Genomic DNA, 25,375 nt, shown 5'->3' with positions numbered 1-25,375 from the left:
TGTAACGGCTTCCTGGTCGAGATAATTCTGTACAATACACGCATTGTGCGCATTAGTATTGTTATCCTGGAACAAAACGTTATCGCCAAATCTTTTCCAAGCATATGGCAGAAATATCGTATTCATATGATGCCTACAAGCAGCGCCACTAACACTCTCCTAGATTATGTGAAGAGCAGGTTTCTCACCATGATGAATAGCTGACCAAATATGCACTGCATTACCTCCTGTGTTTTCCATGTGGAAGAGGCAGTCTTCCCTGTCTGTTCTCTAAGCAAACAATGAACACAAATCCTACCATCAGGTTCAACAAGCTAGAAAAAAGAGAATAATATGAAAAGAGGATTTATTGTGAGTATTCTAACTGCAAGTTAGCATAATGTCTGGCCCAAGTAACATTATGGTCGGGGTGAATTCTGGTTAGTATCGGCTTGCAAATACTCTTTCTTGTAAAATAGTATTGTTTGATCAGTCTCTTAGTCACTGTTCTTCTGGATACCCTAGAATGAATGTGATCATGACATTTCTTTTGTAACGTGTTGCAATACTTCATTCATTCGATCTTGACTTGTGAACCTGATAAATTCGGCTAATAGGTTGTCAGTGGCTACCAGTAAACTTTCTGGAACAACGTTTCCTATAGTCTGATAATGTTTCAGGATTCTGGATACAGTACTCTGGAATACCCTACTGTTCTAGTAATGTCCTTTTGCTTCATACCATTTCTGGACAGTTGAACAGTATGAAGCTTTATAACTTCCGTGGATCACGAAGTATAAATCAATACCAAGTATAGAGATATTGTCAGAACAAGCACTGATCTATATCGAAAATTATAATACCAGAATTACACACTTTTATACAAAATAGTTGTATATGTGTGTGTTTACGTACAAATCCTCAAAAAAACTTATACAGACAATAATAATAATAACTGGTACATGTTTGTTTGATTATACGCAACCATCCCCGCTGCTATTCATTTATCTTAATAACTACTCCATGCATGTAGGCGATTACATCAGTATAGAACAGTGTGCAAACATTTTAGCCAAGACTGTACACGGCGACTTGATCACATATCATCTATGTAATAATATGATTACCTATTTCATTCACACCTCATTTAAAGTATGTGACGATTGAGCTTAAGGTATGTCTGGACGAACCCTTATCCTGTAGGCCTTGTTTTCAGACAGTGATCCTTGATTATTTTGCATATTTTTGCTTGTAACATGCGAACGGCTCCTGCCACCGACTTGTTACAAGACGCTGCACTTTGCTTAGTTCGGCTGGGATGGGGCTAGTGTCATACGTTTATCTATACTCTTTTTCTTTTCGGATGTTATCGAGTACAAAGTACTCTAGTCTTACACTGATAAATTAGAGACGGCTACCGCTGATAGCCCTCGTTTAGCTTTGCGCGAAATTCAAAACAAATCAATACCTGGGGGGACAGCGCTGTGTCTCCACATCTACAAAGCTCAATACTCAAAACAACTTTCCCATATGAAAAGCATAGATAGAATCATAAGGATTTGTAACAGATATGACTATTATTATGAAGATGAAATCAGATACACTTAATGCTGTCAAACTGAGAAATACATGTTATGTTGAGCTTGTTGTGTTATGTACAATGCAGTATTTACCATCATCGAAATATAGTTTCCATTATTCTTTGGACTGAATAATCCAGAAGAATTTGGCCAACAATAGAAACTATGACAAAAAACATAAACTGTACAAACAAACAATGTGTACGTTATTGAACGCGTTAATTTGATTCAACGACGTTAAGTTCTAAAGAGTTAAAATGACCTAAATATTGTTATTTTTAATAATCAAATGATATCGTTATGAGAAGGCCCGGCATGACCAGGTAGTTAAGGCACTCGACTCATAATTTGAGGATTGCGGGTTCAAATCTCTGTAACTCTAAACATTCTCGTCCTATCAGCCGTGGGAGCGGTATAAAGTGACGATCAATCCTACTATTCGTTGGTAAAAGAATAGCCCAAAAGTTGGCGGTGGTGATGACTAGCTGCCTTCTCTTAGGTATCAAACTGATAAATTAGGGATGGCTAGCGCAGATAGCCCTCGTGTAGCTTTACACGAAATTCAAAACAAACCAAAAACCATTATGTGAAACGAAATTGCCTTGACAGAACAGATATGCAATTAAGAATTAAATTTTATTTTTCTTTCTATTATGAACTCTAAATAATTCAAAATGTAAACTTTGTACTTTTATCGATCGTACGTTACATCTAAAGGTTTTGACACATTTGAAGAAGGATTTGTTCTTGTGTTAATACAATTACTTCCTTTCTATGTAAGGTTAATTTATCAACTTGGAGTTAAGAGTTTTTCACGGGATGAAGTAATCTACGAATGCAAATAACTGAATTTTAGTTAATTTTATTTATCAGGTCATCCCTTAAATAATGTCAGATTTCAGGTTCAGAAAAATAGAAAGGATTTCAAACACTTTTAATGTTACTTAATCAGTAATGTATATTCCATTATTATTAATTACTTTCTGCCAAAGATCCACAAGCTTCTGAATGCCACTTCTATAAAATCCTTGGGGGTTGGAGGAAAAGAATGTAGAGAGGGTAGTTTTGACACCTTCATGTGATCCAAGATCCTTTCCATCAAGATTTCATTCTGCAAACTTCGGAATAGATGATAATCAGATGGGACAAGGTCTGGAGAATAAGGAGGATGCGGAACTTTTCCCAGCCTAGCTCTTCAATCTTTGCAGATGTGATCCCTGCTGTATGGAGCCGTGCATTATTTTGGTGTAACACAACACCTTTACGATTGATCAAAGCAGGTATCTTTTCTTTCAATACAACATTCAAGCGCTTTAACTGTTGATAATAGAAGCCTGATGTAATCATTACGTTGAGTGGCAGCAACTCAAAAGTATATCAAACCAACAATATCCCACCAAACGTTTAACAAGACCTTCCTTGGGTGGAGGTTCATTTTGGGCTGTGCTTTAGCCAGTCTACCTGCACTGAGCCATTGTCTGAGGCGCTTAACATTTTTATAAAATGTACATATTTATCTCCATTTACTAACCTGTCCAAAAAAGGTGAGTTACATTCACGAGAGTGCAGAGAATTGCAAATGTCCACTCTTGCTTTAAGGTTAACTTCTGTCAAATCATTTTCCAAGTTGTTGCAAATGACGGTGAACTGTTGAATGGGTTGAATTAAGTTTCTGTGCTAGTTTTCCAACTGTTACAGCACAATCTTTATCAAATGCAGCCAGCAACAAGTAATCATTAAACTCAACAGGACGACCTGAACGTGGCGCATCACTTAACTTGTAGTCACCTGATCTGAACTTCTGAAATTACCTTCAACATTTCCTTTTACTGAGAGACACCGCACCATAAACAGCTTAAATGTTTTGTGTAGTTTCTGCTACACTATTGGTCTTTTTAAACTCATAAAGCATTATATGTCTAATGTGCTCCTCAGACACATCTATCTTCATACGGGTTTGTTTGATTAATTATCTGGAAAAAAGGGAGTTGGGTAGTTTCTTTTATTTGTATAAACATTTTTATACACGTCTTACTGCGTATTTTAGTCATTAAAGCCTTCTGCAAAGACAGAAATGATGACGCACTTTCTGTATTAAATTTTCGGACATTACTTATGGGATGACCTGATACAATCAAAAGACAGAAGCAGTGGCTTTATCCGTTATCTACAGCCACGGAAAATCACTTTAAAGAATTTTTGAACAGTTAAAAACACAGTTTTATCTATGCGTAAATTTGATTTGTTTTCCTGATGCGTCGTGTTGAATATTTTAATACAATCTTCTATGCATCATTTGATTGTCCGAATAATGGTGTTTGGTTCTCACTCTTATAGCACTTCGATGTACGCTCCGCTGAACTACATATATATACCTATAGAAATCTCTCATTTATATATGTTGCTTGATAAAGTGGTTGCAAGCTGGTCTGTTAGATTAAGCACTGAAATTTATATGTCCACTTGTCTTCGGTCTACCGTTAGTTAAGCCTTTATTAAATACGGCCTATATTTGATAAAAAGAAAAGTTAATACTGTAACTTGTGTACCTTTTTTTCATTTAGTTCAGTTGGGGCTAAACTTGACAGTACTTAATATTATCAACACATACACTTCTAATGTTATTATACAGCCTAATATTAAACTAATTTAAAAACTTTGATAAGCTTTTAATATATAGTTGTACAAACGTCTACTAAAGTGTAGTTACACCTGTTGAAATAAGTGCGTGCGTGTACGCATGAAATTTTTAGGACAGATAAAAACTGAGTATTATTATTATTATAAATATTCCAGAATATTAATAGTCTATATGCAGTTCACGTTCTAGTTTTATTACTGACTATTAACAGCAACTAAGAGTTTACTCACCAACTACATCCAAGTATCCTATCTGACTTTTCATGGGAACAGTGTTTATCTGGCACATGTAGAAACCTCGGTCTGATTCTTGGACGTTTCTTATTTGAAGGATCCATCTTTTTTTGTCGTTATGATTAAGATCAACTCTATAGTTTCTCGTGATGACATTTTGATGAATTGTTAGGATGGTTTTGCTTTCAACCCTCAACCATGCAATCTATCGAAAACCATTTGAAAAGTCGGATTCGTTAAAAAAATTGCTTATAAATAAGTTGTTTAAAAAATAAATAATTTCGTTGCTATAAAATTAAATCTAATAAAGATGATAGAGGAGTAAACAATAGTTTGTTTTTTAATAGATACTTATTAATTAATTAATACTTATTAATTAGATATAGAAATCATACAATCGCTGCTATGGAAATATCACAAAAGACAAAATCAGTTATGTTGTGCATAGAATATTATAGACAGCAGTTATAAGATATAGAAATAAATAGTCTACCTTATTGCAGGAAAAGTAAAACAACTTCAACGACCAACAGTATAACACAGATTAAAGATATGTTAGACAAGTTAAAATGTTTAAACTGAAAAGAGCTGGCAGTGATGTAGTATCTTTGTTATACGTGGTCACGTGGTTTTTGATAGTATTCCTTGGAACACAAGTAAGCTTTTATAGTGAAAAATTGTCCAAAAATGAACACACGGATAATATTTTAGTTGTTGTTTTTTCTCTGAAATATAAGATGAAAAAGCTGGTAAGACATATGAAAAGTTTGTTGGTCAAGCTTGCTCAAGGGTCATATTTCGAAACATTATGTTAAAAATGTAACTTCGTCGTAAAGAGTTTTATAACTTGAACAATTTTGTTAAAGTATTTCAAGGAGACACAAAATAAGGTTATTTATGAAGTGATAAGGAATGAACTCTTAAGGCCAGTGAAAAGAACAGCACCATTTCTCTGGAAGTGGATTCCTTTATTTTGTTTCAAGTAGAACAAAATATTCAGAATATAAAAAAAAAGAAACAGGAAAAAGAACGAAATTTAAATTTTCGATCGGTACAAAATTTATATCTCCGCTGAATGACGCACGTTTGCAGTTTAAAGTTGTATTGACTGTGAAACGTTATTTTGTGTGTGTGTTTTTTTTCACAGAACATCCAGTTAGGCCTGCTAACTGAAGGTTCAGAGAATACTAAAATATGGAATATAATGACTTCTCCGATCGAAAACTGGAACCGTATAGGTAAAAACTCAAAACCCATTGTTTGGTAGACACAAAAATGTTTGTTCGCGCAAAAACGATACTAACACAATAAAATACAGTTCGAAAAACAATAAAGTCCAATTGTTCAGTGGTATATGTTGATCTGATATGATTAACTATGAGGATTTTATTTAAAACATGTTATCAGTTCTGTGTGTTCTTCTTGTAAGTTAAGTTAAATTATCACATGAAAATACAACTTCAAGTTATAATTGGAAAAGTATAAATGTGAAATCCAAGCTAGAACATCTCTCAGTGGGATAGTGGCACGTTAACGGAATTACAATGCTAAAATTTGAAGTTCGATTCCCCTCGGTGGACGCACCAGATAACTTAATATGGCTTTGATCGAACAAGTCATTTTCTTCTAAGAAAAGTTTATTTTGAATTACTCTAATCTACCTGTTAAATTATAGTTGAAGTTAAATGTAAAATTTAAATAGAACATTTAGTTCAATAAAAATAATTCTTCAAAAAGAAAAGGTAAGTTATCCTCGTGAGTTATCTATTTACTTATCTTAGAGAATTAAACCTGGCTTGGTATACCAAAATAAAATACGTAAACAAATCCACGTCTGTACATGAGGTGCACCTAATTGTTAAGGAATGTGTCCACTAAAAATTGAACTTTAGGGTATGGCTGCGCCTGACCTTTATCAGATTCACTTACAGGAAAGAAAGCTTTCTATTTCTGGACGTCATGTATTACATTCCTGGAAATAAAGTCTGCCCAAGTAATGGAGCCTGTATTATAAATTGCAATACACTTAACGAGCTCACCTCGCGCATAAATACATAATTTTTACTTGACTCTTGAGAAAAATAAAGAAATTTTAGTTAAATCATTGGAATACTTTATAAAACAGCTTAAATGTCACTCGATAAAACAAGGGTTTTTAATATTCTCCACCTGAAATAGCGATGCTTATAATTAAAAGTTTGATAATTATTCACAAACAAAAGCATTACCTAAGTAGTTTTAAGTACACACGTAAGGGGATCTTTGTTGAATAGAAATGTGAGGAAAATCATATTTACTTTCGTACTCTAAACAACGCTCAAAAAACTAATTAAATTTTAATAAAAAAATGTAAACGTTTGATAGCAAAATAATCCTAATATTACATATTTCTTGGATGATTTTTGTACCTGATCATTATTAAAATGATCTATGATTTTTTTCGAATCTGATGAATCTTTGGAACGTTGCACTATCTTATGTAAGGTTAACATCCAGTACAAGGAGTTTAAGTGAGAAACTGGTTCCTCTTCCTTCGTGAACGTAATAGAAGATTTGGTTTCTCACAAATGAAACAGGATAGAAAAAAAAATTGGTAGAGCAAAGGGTAGGGGAAGTATCGAGCAAAGTACCAAAGGTGATAAATAGCATGAACGTTTCACAGACGGGAAAGCTTCAATGAACGTCAACAGTATTTGGACTATCTCGAGGGGCTAGGACTTTAATCCAGTTCACCTCAAATTCCTTGTAACAGAATTACTTTTCGTATTTAATCTTCCTTTAGACACATAAAACAATTGAGAAGTAAAGCAAATAAAACCATTCTGATGGATATCTGTATGTTATTTTGTAATTGATCCAAACTCAGCTACGTCCTCCAAAAATAAATCATACAATCACGAAAATAAAAAATACAATCAAAACGTTTTGTCTTGTCAGATCCTAATTCAATATTATTATATCAGATCAGCTCTTTCCTTCCAGATTATACATATTCAGATTAACTAATGACATAACTCTCAAAAAAATGAAAAGTAGCGACAATTTCCGTTACAAGAAATTTTACTATAATATTTTAAACTAAACATCCCGTGACAACTGCCACATGTAACACGTGTCACACTTCCCGCGCAAAATATGAGAATTTTAAAGAGTGAATCACGCAAAAGGTGTCTTACATGTTTCCCTTCAAATCTTTTTAAGGCATGATCTTTCCATAATAATTTACGGAATAATGCTCCAGTTATCTTTGAATGAGGATCGGCAACTGGCAAATCGACATATAGCCTTAACTGACTGATATATTTCGACAGTTGTATGAAAAACAAATATTAACAGTAAATCTGATTACACGATTCTTGGCTGTATTATTTTAGATATATTTGTAAGTAAATACTTTGGTAAAGCCTTCTGCATCAATAAATTACCCATTATAGGAATCTTCTACTGGTCGTTTCAAATTAAATAATCTAAGGTGTAAACATATATATTGATTTTTTTCAATTTTCATGGTACATTACGAAGTAATGAAATAAGTTTTAAAATAAATCCTAAACATATATTCCATAATGCTTTCAAAAATTCTCTGACACTCTGACACAGAACTTCTTTCATTGAAAATGTTTTCATAACATTTAATGCTTAGAAAAAGTTATGGGTTGAACAACACTTACTCCGCTTTTTTTTTTGCTTTTAGATTCAGCACGTTATATTAAAACAATTTTGGAGCTTCACCATGTCATTACAATATATGTCACGACGTCCGTTGTTACTATATCTGACAACCGTACTCTTGATAAAGGCTCCGTTATAAAACTATCATGTCTAAAGTACGCTCTTTCCTGATTTAGTATAAATATTAGGCTTAATTCTTCAGCTGTTGGCGACGGTTAAACAAATATGTTATAGAAATAGCTTGTTTACATATGACATCTATCGCTTTTCCAGACGCAAATTTGTTATTATTGTTACGTAGCACACGGACATTTGTGTTCGTAGATTTCACTTGCTACAAGATGAGAACTTTGTTATCACATCTGTATAATACTGATACTCTGAATAGAGCATTATTCATTTGTCTTCTAATACCATTATGTACAAAGAAAATTCGCGTTTGTAAAATTCTCTAACTTCGACTTGAATACATACTTGTCATGTGAGTGTATTGACTTGTTTAAGTCGAAAAAGTAGTTACATATCTTTCCTGAAAGTGACCAATTGTTGATAGCATCACACTACCCATGAAATTCTAAACGATGTCAAAATGTAGTCCTGATACATGCAGACCCACCACAACTTTGTATCGTCTGTGATTATCACTTTATTTGCTCATTTGATAGTCAAAATCTAATTCAAACAACGTACCTAACCCTGTTTCTACACCACATTATGAGATAATATCTTTAACTTTCTTTCCAAACAAACCAGTTATTGTTTGGAGCTTGGAATGCGGATTTTTAGGTTATTGATGTTTCCCATAAAATACATTTAGTAATATATCATTCCTTCTATCTCCCTGACTAACTTCTTCTTTACGATTAACTACCATAAATGTAAATAATTATTTTAAATCTGTAAGTGAATGTCTACAAATTAGAAAGGATTGTAAAAACAAATTTTAACATTTCTACGGGTTCTAGATGACTCAGTGGTAAACCTGCGGTCTTATAAAGCTACAACGCAGGTTGACATGCCTTCCAGATAGAACATTAAGTAACCTTGCACTTAACAAAAACAAATAAACAAATACAATTTCATGTAGAGTGCAATAATATTACCAATAAGTAATTATTATATGAAAATGTGCTAGATCGAGCTTTTCACTGTTAAATCAAACCAAAAATAAAATGATCAATCACATTATATTGATGGAACTGAGAACCAACAACTTGTATTTAAGAACTGAGTTTGAAAACTAATATTTAATTAACATTTAAACTACCTAAACTTCCTAGGCTCTGACTTAGTTATCCTTTTACCTGTGACGATATTACTGTGTTCAATACGTTGAATTGGGCATTAAAAAGCTTATTTTATCACTTAAGGAAGATTTTATTATAAATATTAATGAAATTCCTGTCCAAAAAAATGTACAAAGTGACGGATATAATTTAAAAGTTTTTGACACACTTTCAGAAAACAACTCTGCTAATTCGTGATCTTTCACATTAAGGTAAGCCAAAATAAAATCCCTAATAATTATATAAGACCTTTAAAGAGATGAATATAAATTATATGTCTATCTTATTTCTATTTATCATGTCTTTTCTTATCCTAGTATGTTCTTATTATAAATTGTGTTTTAATTTTATTTGTAAATTTGTTTTACAATTTTTGTCTACTTGTTTTAACATTTTTATTTGTTTATTTTTAACGTAAAGCTAGAGAATGGGTTGTCTGCACTCTGAAAATCGAACCTCGGAATACAGTGTTATAAGCTCATTAACTTACCTTTTGACTCACAGGAGAACTAGAAGTTTTGTGCAAATCTATAGTATAAACCAATTCAGTTTATTTAAAAGGCAATTCTTCGACATAATATTCTTGGTATAGATATCATTGTCTCTTATTACTGTTAAAAACGTATAACCTCTTTATACCAACGCATGCATACCATCGAATGCAACTAAGCAAGGCAATGAGGCAATGAGATTTAATATATTTGGATAATAGCGTGATATAAGTTTTAAGACTAAATTTTATTCGACTTGTATCCAATTTTATGCATGTGCAGGATTTTTTACAGCAGCTTTGTTTGTGGTTAAGCACAAAACTAAACAATGGAGTATCTGTACTCTGCTCAATATGAGTATCGAAATCCAGTTTCTGGCATTGTAAGTACGCAGACATATCACTGTGTCACTAGGGACTTACAATAGGTGTCTATGATTTATGGGCAATATATTTCAATAATAAACAATCAAAACAAGTTCACTTGTTTGAAAATAATATAGAAAAAAAATTAAATGTATATATATTAATGTTTTTCACAATGTCAGTTACCATAGTCGTATCAAGAGCTTTAAGTAACTATATATCTTTCTCGTCCAAGTATAGATAGATTGGTTCAATTACATTAGAATACAGCTAACAAAACAAATTATTTCTTTTCTGCTCTGTTATTGCAATACAATATGCGATAATTTCACTTTTAAAATCATTACTATACACCCTTTCTGGCCAAACTCACAACCAAGGAATATAGATCAAACTTATTCAACAACAGTTTCGACGTGTGTTTATACCCACACAGAGGTCAAAAACATTATACAGACTACTAGGTATTATTAAGCAATAATGGTAAATTAAAATAACAAGAAAAACTCAAAACGTTCTAGTAGCATGACGCAATAATATAAGAATCGCCAATCATAACTATTGAACTACATATGTATGCTTATATGCTATGTATTACATCTTTAACTTGGAATATCGCACAAAATGTTTTGTAATAGTGGAATTTGTACAATGGTACTAGTTTATTGCAATTTTTTATATCTAATAATGATATATGTTACATTATCATGTACATTTGTATTGTTCTTAAAAAAAGAAATACAGTCATTAGAGGTTTAGTACCTGTGTTTTTCAGTACTTTCTTATATTGAATTAAGAAGATTTTAGGTATGATTTAATAGTGTTGTTTAAGAAAAGAAATATTATATGTATAAACTGACAATTTTTTGTGGCAAACTGGTGTTTCTATATTAGTGGTCCGGCATAACCAGGTGGTTAAGGCACTCGGCTCGTAATCCGAAGGTTGCAGGTTCGAATCCTCGTCACACCAAACATGCTCGCACATTCAGCCGCGAGAGCGTTATAAAGTAACGGTCAATTCCACTATTCGTTGGTAAAAAAGTAGCCCAAGAGTTGGCGGTGGGTAGTGATGACTAGCTGCCTTCCCTCTTGTCTTACGCTGCTAAATCAGGGACGGCTAGCGCAGATACTGTAGCCCTCGTGTAGCTTTGCGCTAAATTCAAAACAAAACTACATTAGTGAAAATTTAATATGAATAACACTAGCCTGCATCGGGAAACTTTTTTTCCTGCTGATTTAGTTTTAAGACCTGAATTTGGAAATGGCTTACTTTTTGTTCTATCAGGTCTGAGTATTCCACAAATTACATTTAAAAAATTTTAGTTGCCAGTATTTTACCGTAATTTTTAAATACGTTTTTACAAGGTAGGCAAAGGGCTACATGACTGAGCATTGTGATTTGATTATCACTTTTCTAGCATATTCCAAAGGTTCACAGTCTGAACACGCTAATCCATAGTCACAATCGACTTTTCCACTTTTGTTCAGCAAAACAGTCAACCATGTGTTAAGTCATAATACATTACAGCGCTGTATGGTTAGTAAGAAATGGTGTTTAGATTTTTAAGAAGACACGATATTTGACCATTTTGTATAATATAAGTCATAGTGTGTAATATTGTCCAGCATTTGTAAACAAATGTTGTGCTATGAGATAAACAATAGTGCTGGCATGGTTTCTTAGGATCTTTATAAATCCACTTCTCTTTTATTAAATCATTCGATAGCAAGTTAACGTAAGCGCCTAAACCACACAACAAATAAAGTAATACTTGTGTTTGATTTGTTTTTTAGGTGTCAGAGAAAAGAGAAAAGAGAGCAAAGGAAACAAAATACATAAACTGAAACAAGAAAAAAAGAAAGAAATTTTCCTGGATTACAAAAAAGAAACACTTTGTTATGAACAGTGGAGAAAAGAAATGTTGATTGTTGCTCTTTAGACGGGGAAGAGACATACAGTGAATAAAGAATAGAAGAAGCAAAGTGAGGTAACATCTGATCGACAAGTAGTTGTACTTTTCTAAGATAGTGCTTCTGCTAAGATGTTGTAGTCCTGTTCCTCATCTGATGCTTTAGGAGACTGACATACGTAATTAATTACTTTACCCTGTAAGATCCCAACTTCTCTACCACGCATGGAATGGCTGCATCACGTCCTACGGTTACTGTAACATTCGGAATTGGCTCCGTAAATTCAGGTTCCGGATCAAAGTCTGAAAGATATCAAGAAAAGATCACGACTATTTTTTACATATAAACAGCACTGAGTCGTGAATTATTTTTATGTTACTATAATATCAGTATTATCCAAGGACAAAGGTTAAGTATCGGTTATATTAAATGGAAAAATCATTCAGCTATGAAATTGATAAGCAATGTCAGATAAATGTTTGAAGTAAATCTCCGGGTTAATTTGACTTTAAGAAAATAATATTAACGGTCTTCGTTTCTCATTAAAAATAGTATATAGCTTATTTTCTTTGGTCAAAAAACGCAGAAAGCTTTATCCCACTAAATACGTGTTATATATTGTTTACATTGTAAAGCTTCTTTATGAAAACTGTCAGCTGTAATCCATGAAACACAATATGTTCTTCTAACCTCTTTTTTATCAGAAAGTGCTGAATGGTAGGTTCTGTGTCTGTCATTATGAATCAAATAATTCTTACAAACTTTATATTTTACGTATAATTATGGTGTGCACTGAATGTCAGAGTTGCTACAACATCACCTTAAAGTAATAAATAAGGTACAACACAAAACCTAACGACATGAGTGGATTAAACCTGAGTGGAAGCTGGATAGAACTTTCCGAACGTATACCATATATGATTGGTCAGAGAGCGTAAGATAATAAAGGCGGTTCTTTAAGAAAAAATGTAAAAAAATTAATCATTTTCTTCACTTACTTCGATTCTGTCAAGTCATAATTTTTTTGGAAATATTGGTGTTTCTGAATATTAGGTGAAAGGTTTACTATTATGCATCAACTAGCGAAAATAAACCATCGTATACAAAGCTTTTATCTCTTTCATCACTTGACACTATTTGAAAGTGTTCTACAATTAATAGTACCATCTTCTAAAGAGTAACTACACAAGTTCACATAAACTATAAATTTCACTCTATGATTGTTTTAAATTTAATTGAGCTCAGAAAATCTATGCGTGAAATAAGTATAGAAAATTTTGATTGCTTTGCACTGACCAAATTAGCCCAGTAAGCCTGAAGACAGCATTTACAAAACATAAACAAGTTAAACAATGATGTTGTACAGCATTACTAACAAAACATTGTTGTAAATTTTTAGCTATTTTATTCCAATTAAAATAGAAACGTTTTCGTCGATGCTTTATTTCAAGACTTCACTTTGTGAAACAAGCTATTATTTATCGATAACTTATATCATATGCCTTAACTCAACATTTCAATCGCACTTAAGTATTGTGTTTCCTTTCACCTCACACAGATAGCAAGCTTAAGCGCAGATCAGACTCTCGACTCACTCAAAACTGTGGCATTTTACTTGTTTGGAACATAGCCACATTGGAATATCTGCTGTGTCTAAGGTGAGGGAAAAACCATATTTTAACGTTGTTAGTCTGTAAACTTTCCCACCAGAAGAGGTGACATTTCAAAACATTTTTCTTTCAGTTTATGTTATCTGTTACTCCGTCACAGGATTTTACACCATACTTGATATTTGTCATATACTTGTATAGTTTAAATTTACGATTTGACATTTTCAATTGGGGGTAGAATCAAAAGCACATTGTAGAGTACGTAAAAATGAAGTTACCAGTTTTAGTATTCTCTTTAGTAACACCTATTATTCAAGTGACAAAAGTGAAAAACAATTCATACGTGAATAAGAAAAAAAACAATAAAAATAACCTGATACTTCTCTATGTAGGTCAGAAGATATAAGTCATAATGATTGATCGCGTTTTTGTTTGTTTGCTCCTTTTCATTCCCTGTTCCAACCCTTCGTATCTTTCAAAAATAACAAATATTTTCAACCACTGAACACATCAAGCGGGATTTTTGTGACAAAGTTTACCGCCAATAATACAGCAGATTTAAAAGCTAAAAAGAAGATTATGAATAAGTGTTCGAACATTTCCATTATTTGATGTTCGAGAAACTGTAGTCTTATAATATGTAACGACTTTTATTACAGTGAGTAAACTTTATGCAAAAAAGATTAAACACGATCGTTAAATTTTCCCTATTTGAATATCGACAACTTATGTAATACCATATACATATTGAAAACTTGTATAATACTACATACATATTTTCTAAATCCAAAATTATTATTGTAAAAGATATACATTTTGTGATATGCCGCTTAGATTAACCTCTAAATATTAAAGATAGCAAATGCTGAGTGTTTTTGAGTTATTAATAAATTTTTAAACTTACAAATAATCAACATTCTTTCTTTGACAAAAAATTCTTATTTATTTGGATTAAATACCAAGATCAATCCTGTTTTAAATGAGATTTGTGTATTAAGAATATTTTTGAAATCTACCATTTGCAATTCAATCAAAGTCTAAATATAAAATTTCACAACCGGTTGAGCGTTTAGACATTTTCTAATTGACAGTCCACGAAATGGTAACTTTTATCACTGAAAGTGGATTTCTCAAATATAAGGTTTTTCTTTGTTTTTTTTTTAATTTCGCGCAAAACTATTCGAGGGCTATCTGCGCTACCTGTCCCTAATTTAACATTGTAAGACTAGAGGGAAGGCAGCCAGTCATCAACCATCCATCGCTAACTCTTGGGCTACTCTTCTACCAATGAATAGTGGGATTGACCATCACATTATAATGGTCCAACGGCTGAAAGAGCGAGCATGTTTGGTGCGACGGAGATTTGAACCCTCAGATTACGAGTCAAACGCCTTAAACAATTTGGCCATGCCAGGCCCAAATATAAGGACTTATATGTGTGTTTGTTCTTAAGCACAAATGTAAACAGTGGACTATTTATGGTGTGCTCACTACTGGAATGGTAATCCAGTGTTTAGCATTATAAGTCTTCAAACTTTCAACTGAGCCACTAAGGGGGAAATGAAAAATATTATGAGAATGTAGGACAAGTGACCAAGACAGAGGTCTCTAGATATCCCAAATTGTAAACTCCAAACAACAGAGGAGGTAATCAGCCAGTTGCACTCGCAACCATTGCACTTTGTCTGGCTTTTTGAACTGAATGTAATGAGAATATATTACTTTTATGACTCGCATACAGCTCAGAATATGGATTGAGTATAGCAACATCATATCTGTGACAAGAAAAACTTTTAACTCAAATAAGCCACTCAACTTGCAATGGGAACTGCTAAATCAAACACGTTATTCAACTGACAAGAGAAACTGTTAAACTCAAATGGCATGGAGAAATATATATTCAAACAAGTTGCTCAAATGACAAAAGAAGAATCCTTAACACATTAATCTTTTAAGTATCAAAATTCAAATCCACTACTTACAAGACCACATGTCGAGTGAAAATGGAAACTACCAACTTACGCGAATCTTTAAAAGGACGAGGGAAACCTGCCACATGGTTGACTGACAACTCGTACAAATTTCTTAGATATTCATTCAGAGGCGGCTACCTCAAATGTATGTCTCCAAAACAGACTAATTTCTACAAGCATATCAAGTGACAAGAAAATTTTTAAATGACACAATACTCTCAAGTAACAAAGGAAACTGCTAACTGATATGTCTCTTAAGTGATACGGGAAATTGTTATATTACACTTGCTCCTCATGTGACAAAAAAACCAAAAACTGCTAGCTAATACGTCTCTCAAGTGACAGAGGAAATTGATGTCTTACACATGTCCCGCAAGTGAAAATAAAACAAAACTAATGCGTTTCTCAAGTGACAAAGGAAACTTCTAAATTACACGAGTTTTTAAAGTGATAAAGTAAAATTCTAATTAAAGAAAAAGTATATTACGCACAAGGGGTGGACAAATAAAACTGCCTCCCTTGAATATATTGTTGATTTGTTAATCTTTTTTTCAATTTATTTATGTAAACCTGTAAGCTTTTAGAATGCACTCAAAGAGATCAGTTCAAATATAATCTCAATTCCTAACTTTAAAATGGCTTTTGAAATACCTGAACTTTTCACGATTTCAGTTACTTTTTCTCATAAAAAGTATTGTGCATCTTCTATAGATTCTTAGATATTCTTATTCCAATATGTAAGACAATTGTTTGTAAGTTTGTAAAACGCTTGTATAAAAACCACCATTTGTAATAAATATTAGTAATAACCGTTATTATAAACTGTATTGTTGTTAGTATATTAAAATATATTTGTTTGAAGAAAGAAAATTGTATGTGTTAATCTTATTGACAAATGTTATAAATTTGATACACATCGAAATTCAGTTAACTTCCAATTCAAAATTAAAATTCCCCGGCTATTTGAGATCATTATAAGTCACATATGTAACATAATAAGTCGGAGGCTCGTCTGAGATAAATCGTAAGAAGTAACAAGTTTAAAGCTAATATAAAAGAAATTATAATAGAACATTCTGGAGAAAAAACATCTTAAAAAGCAGTCTTGTTCTTGAAATAATACTCATTTTTTTCCTTCATAGGTAAGACTGCTAAAATATTAATGATAATAAAATATCTGATTTTCCAATTGTTGGACAAAATTCAAAATATATATTATTCTTCTTTCACAAGCCTACAAAAATCAGCTATGAATATTTTATTTGAACCTACACAAACTACTAAGAAGCTCTTGTACAAGTAATGGGACTATTTTTACTTTGATTCTTGAAATAAAAGTTATTTTATTAGTTTTTTATCAATACTGAAGCCTACAACAACAAAAGGTTAAGTGTACGGCACCAAAATTTATGCATAGCTACTAAACAAGCTGTTTGAAGCCATTCAAGCACCGTAGAAATGTACAAGTTATTTAAGTACAGTTATGCTAGATGGAAATTTATTTTTTCATGAGAGTAAACAAAGTAAACAAACATATCAAAGTGTCTCGAACTTTATTTTTATAGATTGTTGTTTTACAAGCCGCTACAGAAGAAACAGCTGCGAACATTTTACTAAACCCTGGACAATATTAGTGAATACAGTACTGATTAAACATTTTACTAAAACCTGGACAATAGTAGTGAATACAGTACTGATTATGTTATGGGAAAGATTTAAAACTAACTCTAGCACCTTCGTTTTTTTCGCTCTGAAGAATCTTTCTAAGTTCTTCACTTTCCGATAATGAGAAAATTCGGCGTTTTCCTAATGCTCATTAATTGGAAAATAATATGTTCAAATTATATGTGATGTGATTGTAAAAAATATAGACTACTAACTTTTATAGTATACAGAAATATCAATTCAGAAATGCATTTCGATCACGTTTTAAATAATATCAATAAGCTAAACTGATTTACCTCAGATTATTAAACTCTAGAACATGATGAGCTAATTTCCAAAGTCACTCTCAAAATTAGTCAGTAGAAATAACGAAATGTCTTATCGATAGAACAAAATCCCTCACACGTGCACCTCAAGTATGATGGGATGTTCTGTTGCAAAGTGAGCTATTTAGCCAAGTAAGCAAATTAATTTATATCAGTGTTTCTAGGCTAGTCTTTTAGAAAAAAGTTACTAATTCATATTCGTACAAAGTTCTATTATTAGTACCCTGAAATTACGAGCACGTATATCATGTTAAAAAACTATGGAGAATATCAGCGTGGAGTCTCAGTTTGCCTTTTAATAAAACCTTGAACTATAGAGCGTTATATTTCTGACAATGTGTCATGCTGTTGGTTCTGCAGTATACCCCAAAGTATGACGTTTGGTCTTTGATATCTAAAATAAATGCAATTCTTATGACGAATCATATCAATACAACCACATCTATGTAATTTACAGTTTGGCTTGAAATATCACAAATGAGTGTACATCAGGTAGGTCAGTCCCAAACAATTGTTTATGGTGTAAGCAAAAAAGAAGTTATTGTTTTTAAGTGTACTATTTATATATTTATGTTTTTCACAAATTTTTAAGAAGACAAAATAACTTCGATATCTTACAGTTGGTGAACAGTCTCGTCACCAAATTTAAAACGTGCATTTTGTTTAAACTGGTACATTGAGTAATTGTTTTTCTTACGTCTGCAGCATCAATAAAAAGAAGTGCTACTCTTCAATATAACTTGTTTTAAGCCGTCAAGCAAACATTTGACTCCTTTTATTTATTGATATTACGTTACAGTAATAGGATATTTAAAGATAGAAATATATACATAACGTCACCAGTTTTTCGAAAATTATAAGAAAATGAAAAATCAAAGTAATATAAGTCAAACTATTTAATAGCCGCGGCATACCAGTTCATAGAACAGCTCTGAGTTTGTTTTTTCAAGTACAAACCTTTAGCTCATAGCTCCGTTATCTCTTGAGTGATTTGAGATCTAATTACACTTTAGGACTCCGAAGGTCAAACACTTTCAATTGATGTATTTGATCAAGCCCAAGGTCTCATAAATAAATTTACTTTAATCCTGCCTAAATAATTTCACGTTCAGCGGCTGTTGAAGTGTTATCGAAAAGATTCAAGAATCATAAATCGTTGAAGCGAACGAACTGCCGCCACTACTAGTGAGGCCAAAGAAACACTTCGACGTTTGTCACACAAGTGATGAGCGTACAATGGATCTTCTTTTACCTCTGGATTGGTTTCTTTAATATCTTGAATGGAGAAAAGTGTTAAATACCATTAGGATTACATCTCATCATATATTACCTGCCAAATATTATAAATAACACTATTAGATCAGTTTTATCTTTCTCTTGATTCAGAAACCCGCATGCCAAATGTGGCATAGTCTTTAGCAGGTTGAGATTCAGAGAATTCCTGGTTCATGTCCCATTTTCACAAAAACCGTGATTTAAAACTGCAAGATTGGCAGTCAAATCCCACTATTCATTCAAATAAATATAGCCCAAGAGTTGGTGTTGTGGGCTGTTAAATAGCTGCCTTCCCTCTAACTTATGTACAGATAGTCTTTGTTTATGTATGCTGAAATATTACGAACAAGGAAGTAATTATGAGCTACTCCATATTTGAAGTAAGGTAAGTGTATATTTATGTAATCGAGTTAAATACATCGTCAAAAAAAAAGTTATGTTGGAAGTTAACTCATTTATTAAACTTGAAGTTATAGATTAGGATGTATCATACATCAAAACAACAGAGTAAGAACCATCACTTCGCTCGGGTACGTTATAACAGATACAAAAAACAAATTCAATAAATAAGCTCCATTTTATCTCAAAACAGACAAATTTAATACATTTCACTTGTCTCAAAAGAAACATTATATGACTTATATTTTTTAAAACTCGTAGATACTTTCATACAACTAAATACACGCATCATATCATTGTATATTGAGGTAAGAAGACCGTTCATTTCTTCAACAACATGGCGAGGTAGTTAAAGTGCTAGAATCCTCGTCACACCAAACATGCTCGCCCTTTCAGCCGTGGAGGCAGTATAATGTACGGTAAATCCTATTATTGGTTGGTAAAAGAGTAGCCCAAGAGTTGGCGGTGGGCGGTGCTGACTAGCTGCCTTCCGGGACAGCTAGTGCAGATAGCCCTCGTGTATCTTTACGCGAAATTCAGAAACAGACAATTCTTCAACAATTTCTTATTGTGGGAGATTATTGTGAAAAATTTGTGTATTACAAAACACTTATTTTCAATTTCTTCTAAATTATTGAATCATTCTCAGCAAAATGCCACTAAAATCAAAAATAATATACGTACACAAATAAATCTATATACCTATTCACTGGTATTCCCACAAACGTCTCATGGAGATAAAACATTCAGTTACGAATATATTTCAGCACTATAGTTGTGCTTCTTACATAATAGGAAATGTATTTTACACATCACTAGTCTTACTTAAATCTTGTATTTAAATGTTGCTTATTCTTAAAAAAGTACCATGTAAGTGAAAATATCGATGCAACTTCCAGTTATGTGCCTTTCTTACAATCTTCACCTAAGTTAAATTCATGCATCCAATAATTAATAATAATAAAAAAATAATTTTAATCTTAAAACGAGAATCTAACGCTTTTATTACTAACTTTTATATAAATATTATGTTTCTTTTTTAACATAGCTGCATTGAGCTATCTGCTGTAACCATTACGCGGAATTCAAGTCCCTAAACGTACCACTGCCCCATTGGGTAACTTGTAAAAATTAGAAGTTCTTTATATTATTTTTACCCATAAAAAACACGAATTCTAGTACTTGTATTACTTGCTAATATATAACATTAGAAATGACTAATAAATCCTAAAAAGGCATAACTATAGCGCAAAAGAAAAAATCGTTTGTAGGAAATGTGGGAAAGAATGATCATATTAACCTTAAAAAGAGATTTTCTCCAACGAAGATGAAAGTATATATTAAAGCGAAATTTGTAACCAAACAACGTATATTATAAATGTCATTTCTCGTTAAACCAAATATTAGATTATTTATATGTTAATAAATACATTTTTTGTGGTTTGGAGCCGTTTTATCTAACTCTTTGATAAAACAAACTCCAAGATGAATTAAAATTATACCTACTAACTCATAAGTACAACAAATAAGTGATGCATTTCTTAACTGCATTTAAATTACATTACTGATGATTCGAATTATTCCGGAATAGATAAAGGAAGGCTGTGTGTCTTCACAAGTTACACATTATCCAGGACTTGGATATTGGCGTACATTGCAGTCATGCCAGTGGCGATAAAATAAGTTGTTGATGTATGGTAAAGCATATTACCAAAACCACTCATTATAAAGGAATTACGTTTCAAATATCTCGTTACTGAAAGCAAAGGAGAATACTTTAATATATGTAAACCGCACTACATCTACAAATAACAGCATCGACGATAATTTTTCTTTCAACCAAAGATTCTCTGTTCGGCTGAGTTACTACAAAAACGATAGGTTCTAGGCCTTCTTAACCAATTAAATATAATAATTATAATTTTTACTTAATTCATTTACCAATCAGATTTATAAAGTAAGATTTGAAAATTAAGCACTATTTATTTCATTTTTAACTTTGATTTTCACTAAAACTGTTCTGAATTAACTTTATTATCATTCAAAAACTTAGCAAAACAGCAAGAAAGTGTTCATCTTCTTGGAGTGGGTTATACACAATATCAGCGGGTAAACTACAACAGTAATTTTAATATCAAATGAGTAAAGACACAGGGGAATGTATTCTATGTTAACATTCCATTAGTGTAAATTAGTATAACTCAATAACATACGTTGATCAAAGTGTAAATTGAATTGTTTTGTTGTTGTTGTATGTTATTAAGCCCAATACCATATAAAGGGTTATCTATGTTCTGCTCACTACGGGTATTGAAAACCGGTTTCTAGCAGTATAACTCCGTAGACATACCGCTGTGCCACTAGGAGGCATGTAGACTGAATTGTGCCTTCCTTGAACATAGACTTAAATTAAATAATTTTCGGAATATTAAGTTTATTTATTATGTTCTATATTAACCACGCTGTAACTACCATATCCAGTGAATTAAAGGTCTTTCCCCCAGTATAAAATCTGATGAGACTGGATGAGATACGATGAACATAGTATTGGTTTAGGCATTATATATTTAATTAATCTTCACGAACAAACATTTTTGGAGACGTAAATCAGATTAAACAAGTGATGGTGAAAAACACGTGTGAAATTGAAAAGGTACTGTTAAAGATTCGCGATATCAGATTTATTTCTATTGCCAGAATTGCACTAATTCCTCGACAAATAGCTCAGTAACGTCACTTAAATCCAAAAAACGTTCCCTGATGTTAAGTATCAGAGTAGCGGTCACATCTTTAGCCATGTAATTCAAACAGGATCCACTGATATTTGCCAAATGGTTGTTCATACAAAAAACAAACAAACAGAACACATTTGGAGCCATCAAACCTTAAGTCTCTGTGAAGCATTACCTAAGGTTGCTTTTTGTATAAAACTGACACTTCTATCATCACCAAGATACGTTCCTGCCCTTTCTAATACCGCATGAACAGCGTGTACTTGATATGATTCTTGAACAAGATTGGGATTCAGTTCGCGAAAGTATGTGATACGAAATGTAGGTGTCTAAATAACGATACTGTATATTCTTTTATTTGATAGTATACCATATGAAAGTAAAGTTTCTTTAGAAATCGTATATGGTGCATAAAAATCTTATACTGTTCTTATCGTAAGTGTTTCTGCCACCATTTGAGTTGAAATATACATTATTGGCAATATTTACATAGCGATTTTAATGAGATAGTTACCTTTGTGTGAAATACAAAAATGTCTTTCATTTCCCGAATAATTAATATTGCATAAAAGCAACTCAAGGACTGCCTCCGCTAGTTCTACTTGATTTTGAATTGATAGACTACAACGAAAGCAGCTAGCAGGCGTTACCCAGCGCCTGCCCTTGGTTTACTCCTTACGAACTAAAATTGGAATTGACCGTACCACTATAACGCATCCACTACTGAAACAGCGAAAATATTCAGTAAAGAACTTAAAGTGCAATTTTAGTTTGTTAAATAATTTCAAATTCAGAATCTTCTAATACTTGTAAAATCGCCTTTGAGTATACGATCACTGACACAAACTTTAATTAAAAAGAATGTTTTAGGAGTGATGCGAAAGTAAATTTATGATTTTGATAATTGGTCATTAACAGTACTTTATCAACTACTTTTCTTAATTGACACGGTTAATTTGTTATTCAACATTCTACCATTCCTGATCGAGAAGAAAAGGGTTAGTTGTGATATGCTCAAATAGGATAAATAACTTCAATTGTTTTGCCTACCATGCATTGTTTCTACCGAAGGAATCAATCCCTAAATCTTAGAGTTATATGTTATCTCGCTTACAGTTGAAGCACTGAGGAGCAAGAATTAAGTGAGGAGCAACTGTGCGTCCTCTAGATATATCTACCTGTTCTTGAATTTAAGTATTCCTGTAATTCCAAATGAAAAGACTAATATTTAATTTCAGACATTTAGATTTTACACTTTACATTAAACTTCCATTTTAGATATTCTCTTTCAGTTCAGTACGCATATAAGAACTGTTTCCTTTTAACTTTTCAGGATTTTTAGGTGTTATACTTTTAAAAATGTTACCAAATCGCTTTATCTACAACTGGTATATTTTTTTTCAATCCTAGAAGGTCCACATATAATCTGAGGTTCGGATTGTGTGACATTGCGTGACAAACAACACTTCTTGATGAAAATGTTATGTTTATTTATGAAGATTTTAAATCGTAACGTATTTAAAATTACGCGTTTTATATGGTATAATTATTTATTTTCTGAAGGTATTTCTAGATAAAAACCAATATAAACCAGTTACAAAATACGTCAATGGAATACTAAAACTTGAAGCAAAATGAATAACGTATTGCACTGTCAAATAGACTGATGGGTCGAGAGACAGGTCCAAAACTTTAAGAATTATAGTTAGATTTACGTTATTATATTTCATATATTGTAAACTAAACTATATTAATTCTCGTACTTGCTTTATAACATAAAATGATATGTATTATAGGAAATTTATTGTGATGAAGTTTTGCCAAGTTATACATCTGTACATTATTCATTTAGTTGAGATTTTGTACTACAAACCTGAGAACATTACATGTCTTTTTCATGGTTGAAGATCCTCCGTTGTTTTTAGAGTAAATTAAATGAGAAAATTTTATTGCTTGTTGAAAGTGTGTATTTGTAATGTGAGTTACTGGATTGAGAAACCAACGAGACGTTCTTGGAAATGTCTTGGTTCTTCTTAAGTTAGTTTAATATGTTAAGGAGTTTATATTGATTTGTTTAAATATTAGGAGCGTTCAAGGAGAAACGAAATTTTATTTGTGACACTCTGGATAAAAGGATAATGAATGGTTGTACTACTGGATTCTCTTCTGCAACATAATAATACCCGGACTTTTATTACCCATTGATTAACGAAAGTAATCAAGCATATCAAACAGGAAAATGTCTTTCTCTTTCTCACACTTACTATTCTGACAACATTTCCAGAAAATCAATATTCGTAAAGCAGTTATTTGTAATTGGATCGTAACAATTCACGATGAACATCATAATAGAGCAGATTCATTGTAATAAACTTGTAATTTTTCTTCAGTTTTGTAATATATGGTTTAGTTTACATTCTGAAAACGATTTTAAATATGTATTATAAAATAAAAAAATTCTGAAACAAATTACGTTATTAACACTATTTATTCAGTAGAATCAGAAATTAAAAATAATTTAATATCTAATACAGATTATCTAATATCTAATTTAATATTTAATACATTATTTAGATTTAGAAATTAAAATAATTGATAAGCATATCAATGTATATATTTTTGGTTAAAGAAAATATTTGACTTTCCAATTTATAGCTTACCCTCTTTTAATAGTAAAGTACAAAAAGTATATAAGTATTATAACTTGGCAATTATTCAAATATTGTAATAAATTACAATATTTTATCAGTAATGTTGAAATACTGACACAAAAATTGATAGTTAATGAAATTAATAAAGAAACTTTAAATAAATTTAGTAAACCATTCTGTAACAAATATAAAAAGTATTAAATAAATATCAAAAATAAAAATTAAAAAGTTTACTATAAATTTCTAATAACCTTTTTTAGTTGTGAATAAGGTCATCTAACAACTTGGTGCTACTTTTTGCGGATGCATATAAAGCCTTGTTTAGATATGTTTATTTGGAAATTTCGCGCAAAGCTACTCGAGGGCTATCTGCGCTAGCCGTCCCTAATTTTGCAGTGTAAGACTAGAGGGAAGGCAACTAGTCATCATCATCCACCGCCAACTCTTGGGCTACTCTTTTACCAACCAATAATGGAATTGACCGTAACATTATAACGTCCCCACGGCTGAAATGGCTAGCATGTTTGGTGCGACGGGGGCTTATTTAGAGCATGATAGTTACAGTAGACTTAATAGGTGATGGTTT

The 25,375-nt window shown here is 32.0% G+C and overlaps 1 protein-coding gene across 1 annotated transcript in view; it reads right to left on the bottom strand.

The window, feature by feature from the left end:
• The window catches only part of LOC143252865 (lachesin-like), a 148,441-nt gene that overhangs the window by 45,234 nt on the left and 77,832 nt on the right, over window positions 1-25,375 (bottom strand). Inside the window, exons 2-3 of the mRNA XM_076505698.1 lie at window positions 12,354-12,460; window positions 4,431-4,638 (exon numbers count right to left, since the gene is read on the bottom strand). Of these exons, the coding sequence (XP_076361813.1) occupies window positions 4,431-4,638; window positions 12,354-12,460 (315 nt within the window). The remainder of the gene's footprint in view (window positions 1-4,430; window positions 4,639-12,353; window positions 12,461-25,375) is intronic.

This window comes from Tachypleus tridentatus, chromosome 1 (genome assembly GCF_004210375.1).
Source record: "Tachypleus tridentatus isolate NWPU-2018 chromosome 1, ASM421037v1, whole genome shotgun sequence".
NCBI lineage: Eukaryota > Metazoa > Arthropoda > Merostomata > Xiphosura > Limulidae > Tachypleus > Tachypleus tridentatus.
Note: the sequence above shows the minus strand (reverse complement) of the source record. Positions and strands in the feature narration are given on the sequence as shown.